Here is a 15025-nt window from a genome sequence, read left to right as displayed (position 1 = left end):
CGCGGGCGGGCGAACGATGGCGGAGGATGCGGATGCGGAGGGGAGGACCATGGAGGATGTGTCTGCCCGAAGCAGAGATCGAGGAGCGTTGATGGCGGGCCGTGTTGATGGTGGGGCTCGTAGATGGCGGATCGAGGGTGCGTTGATGGCGGCCGCGCTGCAGGGCCTCGGATCGTAGGATCGGCGTTAATGGCGGCTGGCGTCGCGGTGATGGCGGGGAGCAGAGGGGCGGGTGGGCAGAGGGATCGGCAGAACCAAAATGTGCACGCCTACAGTAGCGTCTTAAGAGTAGTAAAGATTATATTTAATATCTATAATTATCATTTAAATATTCGATGCATATAGGAACCAAATACACCTCACTTTAGCCGCTGCATGCACATGTGCTCCTGTACTAGCTACGAGGTACTCTCCCACTCTCCAAAATAATGTAATTACAAGATTCGTGTCAATTAAATTAAATAAAATTTAATGAAGTTTATAGTGAATGTTGGCATAGATAATCTTGTTTATGAAGCCTGAAAGCGAAATAGGGTCAAACATTTTTTAATATGAATTTTAGTGGTTAAATTGCCCAACACAAATTATTTGACTAACTAGTTTGCTCTAGATTATGAGTTCTACATGTGCCAAGGGTTCACAACAAACCAATACAAGTCAAAAGAAAGGGTTCAAACAAAGGGAGCAAAAGACAACCAAAGTGTGCCCTGGTCTGGCGCACCGGACTGTCCGGTGTGCCACCGGACAGTGTTCGGTGCACCAGGAAATCCAACTCCAAACTTGCCACCTTCGGGAATTCTGGGAGCCGCTCCGCTATAATTCACCGGACTGTCTGGTGTAGCACCGGACTGTCCGGTGTGCCAGCGGAACAACGGCTACTTCGCGCCAACGATCGTCTGCAGAGGAATTAAATGCGCTACAGTGCGCGCCTGCGCGCGCAGAAGTCAGAGCAGGCGCTAGAAGGCGCACCGGACAGTCTACAGGACCTGTCCAGTGCACCATCGGACTGTTCGGTGGTCCCACAAGTCAGAGCTCCAACGATCAAACTCTAACGGCCAGGTGACGTGGCTGGCGCACCGGACAGTGTCCGGTGGCGCACCGGACTGTCCGGCGCGCCCATCGACAGAAGCCTTCATCAACGACTACTTTGGTGGTTGGGGCTATAAATACCCCCAACCACCCACCATTCATGGCATCCAAGTTTTCAGACTTCCTACACCTTACAAGAGTTATAACATTCAATACAAGACACACCAAAGAGATCAAATCCTCTCCCAAGTCCAAAGATCATTCCAATCAAATAGTGACTAGTGAGAGAGTGGCTTGTGTTCATTTGAGCTCTTGCGCTTGGATTGCTTTTCTTCTTCCTTCTTTCTTGTGTTCAACTCAATTGTAACCAAGACAAGAGACACCAATTGTGTGGTGTTCCTTGTGGGGACTTAGTGTCCCGTTTGATTGAGAAGAGAAGCTCACTCGGTCTAAGTGACCGTTTGAGAGAGGGAAAGGGTTGAAAGAGACCCGGTCTTTGTGACCACCTCAACGGGGAGTAGGTTTGCAAGAACCGAACCTCGGTAAAACAAATTACCGTGTCATCCATCTTATTTGCTTGTGATTTGTTTTCACCCTCTCTTTCGGACTCGCATTTATTTCTAACGCTAACCCGGCTTGTAGTTGTGCTAAAAGTTTGTAATTTTCAGTTTCGCCCTATTCACTCCCCTCTAGGCGACTATCAATTGGTATCAGAGCCCGGTGCTTCATTAGAGCCTAACCGCTCGAAGTGATGTCGGGAGATCATGCCAAGAAGGAGATGGTGACCGGCGACAAGCCCGCTACAAGTCACGGGAAGGCTCCATCGGGAGAGTCCCGCAACAAGGGAAAGGAGAAGGAATCCCCTTCCCAGAAGTCGCATCGGAGTGGCGAAAAGAAAAAGAAGATGAGGAAGGTGGTCTACTACGAGACCGACTCTTCATCGCCATCCATCTCCGGCTCCGACGCGTCGTCCGTAACTTCTAAGCGCCATGAGCACAAGAAGTTTAGTAAGATTCCCCTACACTACCCTCGCATTTCTAAACGTACTCCATTACTTTCCGTTCCATTAGGCAAACCACCAGTTTTTGACGGTGAATATTATAACATGTGGAGTGACAAAATGAGGCATCACATAACCTCACTCCACACTAGTATTTGGAACGTTGTTGAGTTTGGTGTATAGGTACCATCCATAGGGGATGAGGACTATGATTCGGACGAAGTTGCCCAAATCCGGCACTTCAACTCACAAGCCACCACAATACTCCTCGCCTCTCTAAGTCGAGAGGAGTATAACAAGGTGCAAGGATTGAAGAGCGCCAAGGAGATTTGGGACGACCTCAAAACGACGCACGAAGGAGATGAGGTGACCAAGATCACCAAAAGGGAGACGATCGAGGGGGAGCTCGGTCGATTCATGCTTCACCAAGGGGAGGAGCCACAAGCGATGTACAACTGGCTCAAGACCTTGGTGAACCAAGTGTGTAACCTCGGGAGCACCAAATGGGATGACCATGAAATGGTCAAGGTTATTCTAAGATCACTAGTTTTTCTTAATCCTACTCAAGTACAATTAATTCGTGGTAATCCTAGATACAAACTAATGTCTCTCGAGGAAGTAATAGGTAAATTTGTGAGCTTTGAACTAATGATCAAAGGCTCCAAAAAGATCATCGAGCAAGGCGCATCCTCCTCCGTACCCGAAGCACAACCCGTTGCATTCAAAGCAACAGAGGAGAAGAAAGAAGATTCTACTCCAAGTAGAGTCCCCATCGACGCCTCCAAGCTCGACAATGAGGAGATGGCGCTCATCATCAAGAGCTTCCGTCAAATCTCAAATAAAGGAAGGGGAAAGATTACAAGCCCCATTCCAAGAAGATGTGCTACAAGTGTGGTAAGCTCGGTCATTTCATTGCTAAATGTCCATTATCTAGTGATAGTGATAGGGGCGACGACAAGAAGGGAAAGAGGAGAGAAAAGAAGAGGTACAACAAGAAGAAGGGCGGCGATGCCCATGTTTGCCGGGAGTGGGACTCCAACGAGAGCTCCACCGACTCCTCCTCCGACAAGGACGCCGCCAACATCGCCGTCAACAAAGGGCTCCTCTTCCCCAACGTCGGCCACAAGTGCCTCATGGCAAAGGACGACAAAAGGAAGAAGGTGAAATCAAAATCCTCAACTAAATATGCAACATCTAGCGATGAGGCTAATTCTAGTAATAATGAGGATGACTTGTTTACTCTTTTTGCCAACTTAAACATGCAACAAAAAGCAAAATTAAATGAATTAATTAGTGATATCCATGATAAGGATGAACTCTTGGATAGCCAAGAGGACTTCCTAATAAAAGAAAACAAAAAACATGTTAAAGTTAAAAATGCTTATGCTCAGGAAGTAGAGAAAAATGAAAAATTAACTAGTGAGCTAAGCACTTGCCATGATATTATTTCCAACCTTAGAAATGAGAATGTCAATTTAATTGCTAAGGTTGGGAAGCTTGATGATTGTGATAATTTAATTATTAGTCTTAGAAATGATAATGCCAACTTAATTGCTAAGATTGACAAATTGAATGCTTCTCTTTCTAGCCTTAAAATTGAAAATGAAAAATTAATCGCTAAGGCTAAGGATTTAGATGTTTGCAATGCTTCTATTTCCAATCTTAGAGATGAGAATGATATATTGCATGCTAAGATTGTTGAATTAAATACTTGCAAACCCTCTACATCTTCTGTTGAGCATGTTACTATTTGCACTAGATGTAAAGATATTAATGTTGATGCTATTCATGATCACCTAGCCTTAATTAAACAACAAAATGATCACATAGCTCAACTTAGTGCCAAAATTAATGAGCATGACTTAGAAAATGAGAAATTTAAATTTGCTAGAAGCATGCTCTATAGTGGGAGACGCCCTGGTATTAAGGATGGCATTGGCTTCCAACAGGGAGACAATGTCAAGCTTAATGCCCCGCCTAAAAGATTGTCTAATTTTGTTAAGGGCAAGGCTCACATGGTTCAAGATAACGAGGGTTACATTTTATACCCTGCTGGTTATCCCGAACACAAAATTAGGAGAATTCACTCTAGGAAGTCTCACTCTGGCCCTAATCATGCTTTTATATATAAGAGTGAGGCATCTAGTTCTAGGCAATCAACCCATGCTAAATTGCCTAAGAAGAAAACTCCTAAAGCATCAAATGATCATAATGTTTCATTTAGAACTTTTGATGCTTCTTATGTGCTAACTAACAAATCCGGCAAGGTAGTTGCCAAGTATGTTGGGGGGCAAACACAAGGGATCAAAAACTTGTGTTTGGGTACCCAAAGTTCTTGTATCTAATGTCAAAGGACCCAAAACTGTTTGGGTACCTAAAATCAAGAACTAAATCTGTTTTGTAGGTTTATGCATCCCGGGGCTCAAGTTGGATCATCGACAGCGGGTGCACAAACCATATGACTGGGGAGAAAAAGATGTTCTCCTCCTGCGAGAAAAACCAAGATCCCCAACGAGCTATCACATTCGGGGATGGAAATCAAGGTTTGATCAAAGGATTGGGTAAAATTGCTATATCACCTGACCATTCTATTTCCAATGTTTTTCTTGTAGATTCATTAGATTACAACTTGCTTTTCGTTTCACAATTATGTAAAATGGGCTACAATTGTCTTTTTACGGATACAGGTGTTACTGTCTTTAGAAGAAGTGATGATTCAGTAGCTTTTAAGGGAGTATTAGAGGGTCAGCTATACTTAGTTGATTTCAATAGAGCTGAACTCGATACTTGCTTAATCGCTAAGACTAAAATGGGTTGGCTCTGGCATCGCTGACTAGCCCACGTTGGAATGAAGAATCTTCACAAGCTTCTAAAGGGAGAGCACATTTTAGGACTAACAAATGTGCATTTTGAGAAAGACAGGATTTGTAGCGCATGCCAAGCAGGGAAGCAAGTTGGTGCTCATCATCCACATAAGAACATCATGGCGACTGACAGGCCACTGGAGTTACTCCACATGGATTTATTCGGCCCGATATCTTACATAAGCATCGGCGAGAGTAAGTACTGTCTAGTTATTGTGGATGATTATTCTCGCTTCACTTGGGTATTCTTCTTACAGGAAAAATCTCAAACCCAAGAGACTTTGAAAGGATTCTTGAGACAGGCTCAAAATGAGTTCGGCTTGAGGATTAAGAAGATAAGAAGCGACAATGGAACAGAGTTCAAGAACTCACAAATAGAAGGCTTTCTTGAGGAGGAGGGCATCAAGCATGAGTTCTCTTCTCCCTACACGCCACAACAAAATGGTGTAGTGGAGAGGAAGAATAGAACTCTATTGGACATGGCAAGGACCATGCTTGATGAGTACAAGACTTCGAATCGGTTTTGGGCCGAGGCGGTCAACACCGCCTGCTACGCCATCAACCAGTTGTATCTACACCGAATCCTCAAGAAGACATCATACGAACTCCTCACCGGTAAAAAGCCAAATGTTTCATATTTTAGAGTCTTTGGTAGCAAATGCTTTATTCTTGTTAAAAAAGGTAGAAAATCTAAATTTGCTCCTAAGGCTGTAGAAGGCTTTTTACTAGGGTATGATTCAAACACAAGGGCATATAGAGTCTTTAACAAGTCCACTGGACTAGTTGAAGTTTCTTGTGACATTGTGTTTGATGAGACTAACGGCTCTCAAGTAGAGCAAGTTGATCTTGATGAATTAGATGATGAAGAGGCTCTGTGCATAGCGCTAAGGAACATGTCCATCGGGGATGTGTGTCCTAAGGAATCCGAAGAGCCCATTCAAGCACAAGGTCAACCATCCTCCTCCATGCAAGCATCTCCACCAACTCAAGATGAGGATGAGGCTCAAGATGATGAAGGAGAAGATCAAGAAGATGAGCCACCTCAAGACAACGACAATGATCAATGGGGAGATGCAAATGATCAAGACAAGGAGGATGAACAAAATCCAAGGCCACCACACCCAAGAGTCCACCAAGCAATCCAACGAGATCACCCCGTGAACACCATCCTAAGAGATATTCATAAGGGGGTAACTACTCGATCTCGTGTTGCTCATTTTTGTGAACACTACTCGTTTGTTTCCTCTATTGAGCCACACAAGGTAGAGGAAGCACTTCAAGATTCAGATTGGGTGATGGCGATGCAAGAGGAGCTCAACAACTTCAAGAGGAATGAGGTATGGCATTTAGTTCCATGTCCTAACCAAAATGTTGTAGGAACCAAGTGGGTATTTCGCAACAAACAAGATGAGCATGGTGTGGTGACAAGGAACAAGGCACGACTTGTGGCCAAAGGGTATTCACAAGTCGAAGGTTTGGATTTCGGTGAAACCTATGCACCCGTAGCTAGGCTTGAGTCAATTCGAATATTACTTGCCTATGCTACTCACCATGACTTTAAGCTCTATCAAATGGACGTGAAGAGTGCTTTCCTCAATGGACCTATTAAGGAAGATGTCTATGTTGAGCGACCTCCCGGCTTTGAAGATAGTGAGTATCCTAACCATGTTTACAAACTCTTTAAGGCGCTTTATGGGCTCAAGCAAGTCCCAAGAGCATGGTATGAATGCCTAAGAGATTTTCTTATCACTAATGGCTTCAAAGTCGGAAAGGCCGATCCTACTTTATTCACTAAGACCATTGAGAATGATTTGTTTGTATGCCAAATTTATGTTGATGATATCATATTTGGGTCTACTAACAAATCTATTTGTGAAGAATTTAGTAGGATCATGATTCAAAAATTCGAGATGTCTATGATGGGAGAGTTGAAGTATTTCTTAGTATTTCAAGTCAAGCAACTCCAAGAGGGCACCTTCATTAGCCAAACGAAGTACATTCAAGATATACTCACTAAGTTTGGAATGAAGGATGTCAAGCTTATCAAGACACCCATGGGAACCAATGGGCATCTCGATCTCGACACGGGAGGTAAATCTGTAGATCAAAAGGTATACCGGTCGATGATAGGTTCTTTACTCTATTTATGTGCATCTCAACCGGACATTATGTTTTCCGTATGCATGTGTGCAAGGTTCCAAGCCGACCCTAAGGAAGTTCACTTTAGGGCCGTGAAGCGAATCTTGAGATACTTAGTTCATACACCTAAGTTTGATCTTTGGTACCCCAAGGGATCCTCATTTGATTTATTAGGATATTCCGATGCTGATTGGGCAGGGTGTAAGATTAATAGGAAGAGCACATCAGGGACTTGTCAGTTTCTGGGAAGATCCCTGGTGTCTTGGGCTTCAAAGAAACAAAACTCAGTAGCTCTTTCTACCGCCGAAGCCGAGTACATTGCCGCAGGCCATTGTTGCGCGCAATTGCTTTGGATGAGGCAAACCCTTAGGGCCTGTTTGGGAATGCAGTTTTAAAATACCATAGTTTTGAGATACTATAGTTTATAATTGTACATGACATAAATACTACGGTATTGCTTTACCACAATAAAACTACAGTATTGTTCAAAACCGAGATCTATTTGGTTCTATTGTAAAAATAAAGTATATGTAGAGAGAAGAGAAGAAAACTGAGGTCCTGAGTGGAGTTTCGAAAACTCCAAAAATACCGCAGTTTTAGGTAAACCATGATATTTAAAACTGAGTTTTGACTCTACAAACCAAACACCTTTTGAGCTCCAATACTATAGTATCATCAAATACCATAGTATTGTTTCAAAACTGCAAAAATACTACAATTCCAAACAGGGCCTTAGGGACTATGGCTACAAGTTTAGCAAAGTCCCTCTCCTATGTGACAATGAGAGTGCAATCCGCATGGCGAATAATCCCATTGAACACAGCCGCACTAAGCACATAGCCATTCGGTATCACTTTCTGAGAGATCACCAATAAAAGGCGGATATCGAGATAGCCTATATAAACACCAAAGATCAATTGGCTGATATCTTTACCAAGCCTCTAGATGAGCAATCCTTTACCAAACTTAGGAATGAGCTAAATATTCTTGATGCTAGGAATTTTGATTGATTCTTGCACACATAGCTCTTTTATATACCTTTGATCATATCTCTTTTATGTCTATGACTAATGTGTTTTCAAGTATCATCTTATGCTTAGTCATAGATATTGAAAGGGAAATGGAGTATTCGGCAAAGAAGGCGCTTCCACTCAACTCAAATTGTATTTGTCGGCACTCCGCTCCGTTCTCCACCTTGGTATAATCTTCACTCATATTTTTGTGTTTGCCGAAGGAGGAGAAAGTTTGAAAGGGCTTATATCTCACTCACAAGTATTCGTTTTTGGCGATTCACGCCAAAGGGGGAGAAAGTATGAGCCCAAAGCAAAAGGACCGCACCACCACCACCAAATTTTAAAATGAAGTTTTCAATTTGATATCTTATTGTGTTCAAAAAGGGGAGAAAGTAGTATCTTCAAAACTTGCAAAACCCTCTTGAACACTAAGAGGAGAATTTTATTTAGGGGGAGTTTTGTTTAAGTCAAAGGAAAAGCATTTGAGATAGGGGGAGAAAATTTCAAATCTTGAAAATGCTTTCTTCAATCTTATTCATATACCTTTGACTATTTGCAAAATGATTTTGAAAAGAATTTACAAAGGATTTGCAAAACAAAACTCGTGGTGCAAACGAGGTCCAAAATTTTAAATAAGAAGAAAACCCATCCATGCATATCTATTGAAATAAGTATATTGGTTTCAATTCCAAGCAATCTTTGCACTCACATTATGCAAACTAGTTCAATTCTGCACTTTTATATTTGCTTTGGTTTGTGTTGGCATCAATCACCAAAAAGAGAGAGATTGAAAGGGAAATAGGGTCAAACCTTTTCCAATATGAATTTTGGTGGTTGAATTGCCCAACACAAATTATTGGACTAACTAGTTTGCTCTAGATTATGAGTTCTATTAGATTATGAGTTCTACAGGTGCCAAAGGTTCACAACAAACCAATACAAGTCAAAAGAAAGGGTTCAAACAAAGGGAGCAAAAGACAACCAAAGTGTGCCCTGGTCTGGCGCACCGGACTGTCAGGTGTGCCACCGGACAGTGTCCGGTGCACCAGGAAATCCAACTCCAAACTTGCCACCTTCGGGAATTCTGGGAGCCGCTCCGCTATAATTCACCGGACTGTCCGGTGTAGCACCGGACTGTCCGGTGTGCCAGTGGAACAACGGCTACTTCGCGCCAACGGTCGTCTGCAGAGGAATTAAATGCGCTACAGTGCGTGCCTGCGCGCGCAGAAGTCAGAGCAAGCGCCAGAAGGCGCACCGGACAGTCTACAGAACCTGTCCGGTGCACCACCGGACTGTCCGGTGGTCCCACAAGTCAGAGCTCCAACGGTCAAACCCTAACGGCTGGGTGACGTGGCTGGCGCACCGGACAGTGTCCGATGGCGCACCGGACTGTCTGGTGCACCCGTCGACAGAAGCCTTTACCAACGGCTACTTTGATGGTTGGGGCTATAAATACCCCCAACCACCCACCATTCATGGCATCCAAGTTTTCAGACTTTCTACACCTTACAAGAGCTATAGCATTCAATACAAGACACACCAAAGAGATCAAATCCTCTCCCAAGTCCAAAGATCATTCCAATCAAATAGTGACTAGTGAGAGAGTGACTTGTGTTCATTTGAGCTCTTGCGCTTGGATTGCTTTTCTTCTTCCTTCTTTCTTTTGTTCAACTCAATTGTAACCAAGACAAGAGACACCAATTGTGTGGTGTTCCTTGTGGGGACTTAGTGTCCCGTTTGATTGAGAAGAGAAGCTCACTCGGTCTAAGTGACCGTTTGAGAGAGGGAAAGGGTTGAAAGAGACCCGGTCTTTGTGACCACCTCAACGGGGAGTAGGTTTGCAAGAATCGAACCTCGGTAAAACAAATCACTGTGTCATCCATCTTATTTGCTTGTGATTTGTTTTCACCCTCTCTTTCAGACTCGCATTTATTTCTAACGCTAACCCGGCTTGTAGTTGTGCTAAAAGTTTGTAATTTTCAGTTTCGTCCTATTCACCCACTCTAGACGACTATCAAAGCCCATGACCTGTCTTAATTCTAAACCCCTTTCTTTGACCAACACGGCGGTGTACTAGGTACAATATGTCGCACTATCAGTCCACTGGGCAGAACCATTTAATGATTTTGTTTTTATCCTTTGCACCTACTCTCAAGAAAAAAAGAGCTATCAATTTTGTCGAAGTCAACTTTCCATAGATTTAATTCTGTTTATAAAAACTACATATTTTTAGTAGTATGGATATTAGGATTTTTTTTATAAATTTTACTCTCTAAATAATAGGAATTAGAGTTCCACAATTTTCCCACTCTCGATACTTATTTACAAGCTCACTCCCTAAAGAATAGTTTAAGGAGCTATCTTTTACGTAACAACTAGAAAACTTCACTCTATAAAACAATACATTTAGAGATGTCAATGGGACCCAATATACGTCAACCTATGGAAAATTCCTCTAGTAGGGTTGGTGTATGAAATTTTTTTAATCCTCATGGGTACAAATTTAGAGATTCTTTCCCTATTAGATATGGTAGGTATGAGTATGGGAAAGCAGAATCTGAACCTAATTACCCATGTGTAAAATTCACCTAAAGAAATTAGGTGTTCAATCCATTAGACAATAATTCCAACAAATAACTCTACCTCTCCAACCCTTTTAAGCATCTATCCACTTCAAACCCGGTGCCAGCTATCATGTCCACGAGTCCACATGTTACTTTGTTCTTACTGTTCTGCTTGAGTAAACAATATTTTCCTTATTATATATAAGATTTATTTGTGATGTAATGTTTTTTGTGTATTGTTAATATCATATTAAAATATAATATGATCATGGTTTTTTATCGATGATGAAGACTCATTGGAGACTCAATACCCGAACGAGAATGAATATGTGATGAATGTTATACCAATGATGAGTACGGCGATGGGAATAGGAATGGGTTAAACTTTATGAGGATGAGGTATCCAAATCCGACGAAGAAATCCCTATTAACACCTTTAAGTATAGTTTACAATATATATAACAGTGTTATACAAGAAACACGTTCGGTTCGGTTTGGTACTGTAGTCTTGTTGTTCACTCTTATCACTTCCTCTGCGCAATTAACACATTTTTCGACCCTGTTTGAAACTCTTAAAGCTAATAGTTAGCCGGCTAATAAATTATTAGCTGGGTTGAGCTAGCTAATGAACTAAGGCCCTGTATAGAATCTCTAAAACTAATAGTTAGCAATTAAAAATTAGTTACTGGATTCAAACAGCTAATTGTTCGCTACCTCACAACTAATAATTAGTTTACTAACTGATTCAATCTAGATAATAATTTATTAGCCGGCTGACTATTATCTCTAAGGTTCCAAACATAGATTAATTGTTAATTGTATGATAGTTAACAATTTGTTACGGTGTTTAAAACCCAATAACTAATTTTCAGTAGCTAACTATTAATTTTATACCATCCAAGTGAATTTTATACCATCCAAGTGTGTCCTCACCAAACGATCCTCTCCTCTCCACAATTCCAACGTAGACACACACTCTCGCTCCTTCCCCGAGTCCCCAAAAGTTTGAACTGGACTGGCGGATCTTTTTCTCACACTAGTACGACGACGACGACGAGAGTAGAAGTTCTAGGCTCCAGCCCACGCCACGCCTCGCGCTGGCACGAATTCTCGGACGCAAAACCCGGAGCCGAACGCGGGTGTGCCCCTAGCCGCCCAACTGCCTGCCCTCCGCGCCCGTCATAAATCCTCCGCCGCGCCCGCCTCTGCCACCCCTTCTCCGGCCCGCTACGCGCACACTTCTCCCTCCTCTCCTTCTCCTCTGACCAACGCCACTACGCGTGTTTATATAGCTGCACTGCCCCCTCCTCTCTCTCTCTACGCGTTCGTCTCTCTCTGTGCGCACCAAGTGACGCGTCACTGCGCCGCACCAAAGAGGGACCGCCGCTGCGCCGGAGATGAGATGAGAGGATCCGTTTTTCTGGCGCTCCTTGCCGCCGCCGCCGCCTCCTCCTTCGGCGCGGCGGCCGCGGCTTCAGAGGGGCGGCCGACGGTGGCGGTGGAGGTGGATCCGTCGTGGCGGTTCCCGAGCCGGCGCCTGCGGGACGCGTACGTCGCGCTGCAGACGTGGAAGCGGCAGGCCATCTTCTCCGACCCCAACAACCTCACCGCCGACTGGGTAGGCCCGGGGGTGTGCAACTACACGGGCGTCTACTGCGCGCCGCTCCCCTCCGGCGGCACCCACCGCCGCGGCGCGCTCGCCGTCGCCGGGGTCGACCTCAACCACGGCGACATCGCGGGCTTCCTCCCGCCGGAGCTCGGCCTCCTCGCCGACCTCGCCCTGCTCCACCTCAACTCCAACCGCTTCTGCGGCGTCCTCCCCCGCGCGCTCCGCCGCCTCCGCCTCCTCCACGAGCTCGACCTCAGCAACAACCGCTTCGTCGGCAAGTTCCCGGACGTCGTCCTGGACCTCCCGGCGCTGCGCTTCCTGGACCTCCGCTTCAACGACTTCGAGGGCGCCGTCCCGCCGCGCCTCTTCGACCGCCCGCTCGACGCCATCTTCCTCAACCACAACCGCCTCCGCTTCCAGCTCCCGGACAACTTCGGCAACTCGCCGGCGTCCGTCGTCGTCCTCGCGCACAACGCCTTCGGCGGCTGCCTCCCGGCCAGCGTCGCCAACATGTCCGGCACGCTCAACGAGATCCTGCTCATCAACAACGGCCTCTCCTCCTGCTTCCCGCCGGAGATCGGCCTGCTGCGGGAGCTCACCGTGCTCGACGTCAGCTTCAACCAGCTCGCCGGCCCGCTGCCGCCGGAGCTCGCCCTGATGAGGAAGCTGGAGCAGCTGGACGTCACCCACAACCTGCTCACCGGCGCGGTACCGCCGGGGATATGCAACCTGCCGCGCCTCAAGAACTTCACGTTCGCCTACAACTTCTTCACGGGCGAGCCGCCGGCTTGCGCGCGCGTTGTGCCGCGGGACGGCGACCGGAGCAACTGCCTGCCCAACCGCTCGTCGCAGCGGACGCCGCAGCAGTGCGCCGCCTTCTACGCCCGCCCACCTGTCAACTGCGCCGCGTTCCAGTGCAAACCGTTCGTCCAGCCCATGCCGCCGCCGCGTCTGCCTTCACCGCCCCCGCCTTCGCCACCTCCACCATCGCCGCCGCCGCCATCTCCACCTCCACCACTTCTGTCTCCTCCTCTGCCGCCACCGCCGCTGCCTTCACCACCGCCACCTCAACTTCTGCCGTCACCACCACCACCATCACCACTACCGCATTCCCCACCTCCACCATCCCCGCCTCCTCCAGCGCCAGTCTATCACCCTCCACCACAGTGCCCGCCATGCCCCGTCCTGCCGCCACCGCTGCCCTGCACCCCAACACATCCATGGCCACCGCCACCGCCACCACCATATTACCCCGGCCCATTGCCACCCACAAACCCTGTCCGATATGCATCGCCTCCTCCCCCACAGCAGCACCATCCATGGCCATCAGTACACCCAGTTCAATATGGATCACCGCCACCCCCTGCGCTGCATCGGTAGAAACCAATCTCAGACGCAAGAAAGGATAGCTGGTTCTGCTCTTGCCCAGCCCCCCTGCGGCAATGGCTATAGCCTATAGCAGTTACCAGATTCACCGGTGTACGTGGTCATTGTCACGCTTAGCGAATAGCGTTGGCTGATGGCTACAGGCCTCGAGAGAGAGCGTGGTAATCTCCACAGAATTTTCTGAGTTATGGTTTGTCGGTGTCGGTCGTTGCTGCTGAAAGGGACTGGATTGAAGGTGGTGGTGGGGCTTTGGAGCGTGTAGGCTTCGGATTTGTGGTTAATTGGCTGTGAATAAAGGAGAGATTGAGAGGGACAGAAGGAGGAGGATTGTAGGTCCAGCGATCTATCATATATCTGAGTGTATAGAGAAGTTCTAGCCCGGTTAAGTTCAGTCAGGCATAAAAGTTTAGAAACAACAAAAATTCCATTGCCATTTGTTCCTTTTGTATCACAGCTACCATCGATTATTTGCTCTTATATTATTCACTCCTTTTCTTTAACATCCGCACTTTTACTTATCTTTTTTTTCTGGGTTATTCTTATTCTCTGCTGCATGTTAGTCTTGTTAGTATTATCTTTAAATGATCTTTGTTCATTTCCCCCATTTCCTCTCCTTTGCTGTGTTCTGTTACTTTCGGCAAGCGATTCATTGCATACTGCACCGGTTTACCATTGTTTCATTGGATTTGTTCCATTGGTGGTACTGATGAACGAAAATCCACTCCCTCTCTAAGGACTTTTTTTCCGTTATAGGTAGATTGAGCGAAATTAAAGTGGATTAAATCATCTCCTATTTAAATTTGAATATGAGGGATTTAATCCATTCGAATCTCACTCAGTCCACTGTTAACAGAACAAGCCTAAGTATAGGAGATAGCTACCTCAATTTGGCAGCAGAATTCTGAACTTATAACCTCATACTAGCAGAACATTGAACAAGCATCTGCGCATCGAAATGGCAGGTCTTTCATGTCTGTACATACATGAACGAGAATCTACCAAAGACACATAAAAAATATGTGAAGAACGGTGCAACTTTTTTCAGGATTTGGTGGTGTCTCTGTCTCGTCAAGGTGCTGATATCCTGGCTTTCGTACCATATGCGTGCTTGCTTGATCACCTAAAGTATCCTGGTCAGGACTCAGCAATACCCTCTTCTTTTTTTTTTCATATCCTGGCTTTCGTACCATATGCGTGCTTGCTTGATCACCTAAAGTATCCTGGTCAGGACTCAGCAATACCCTCTTCTTTTTTTTTTCTGTTCACCCAGAACATCGCTTGTGACTGCCAGGACCTTGCCTGGTACTGCCGCTGGTGGCTGCCATGATGTCTAGACTGCAGTGAGCAGAGGCTTGCACCGCGAATCTTCTTTTAGCAGTACTGTATTGTACCAAGCCCTTTTTCTGTAGTTTCTTAATTGC

The 15025-nt window shown here is 45.6% G+C and overlaps 1 protein-coding gene across 1 annotated transcript; it reads left to right on the top strand.

The window, feature by feature from the left end:
- The first annotated feature begins 11652 nt into the window (after positions 1 to 11652).
- On the top strand, positions 11653 to 14106 carry LOC109941623 (leucine-rich repeat extensin-like protein 3). The gene has a single exon (XM_020542765.3). The coding sequence runs from the start codon at positions 12012 to 12014 to the stop codon at positions 13596 to 13598; it is 1587 nt and encodes a 528-aa protein (XP_020398354.1). The 5' UTR covers positions 11653 to 12011; the 3' UTR covers positions 13599 to 14106.
- Positions 14107 to 15025: the final 919 nt, after the last annotated feature.

Source organism: Zea mays, chromosome 8 (assembly GCF_902167145.1).
Source record: "Zea mays cultivar B73 chromosome 8, Zm-B73-REFERENCE-NAM-5.0, whole genome shotgun sequence".
NCBI classification, from domain to species: domain Eukaryota; kingdom Viridiplantae; phylum Streptophyta; class Magnoliopsida; order Poales; family Poaceae; genus Zea; species Zea mays.
Note: the sequence above shows the minus strand (reverse complement) of the source record. Positions and strands in the feature narration are given on the sequence as shown.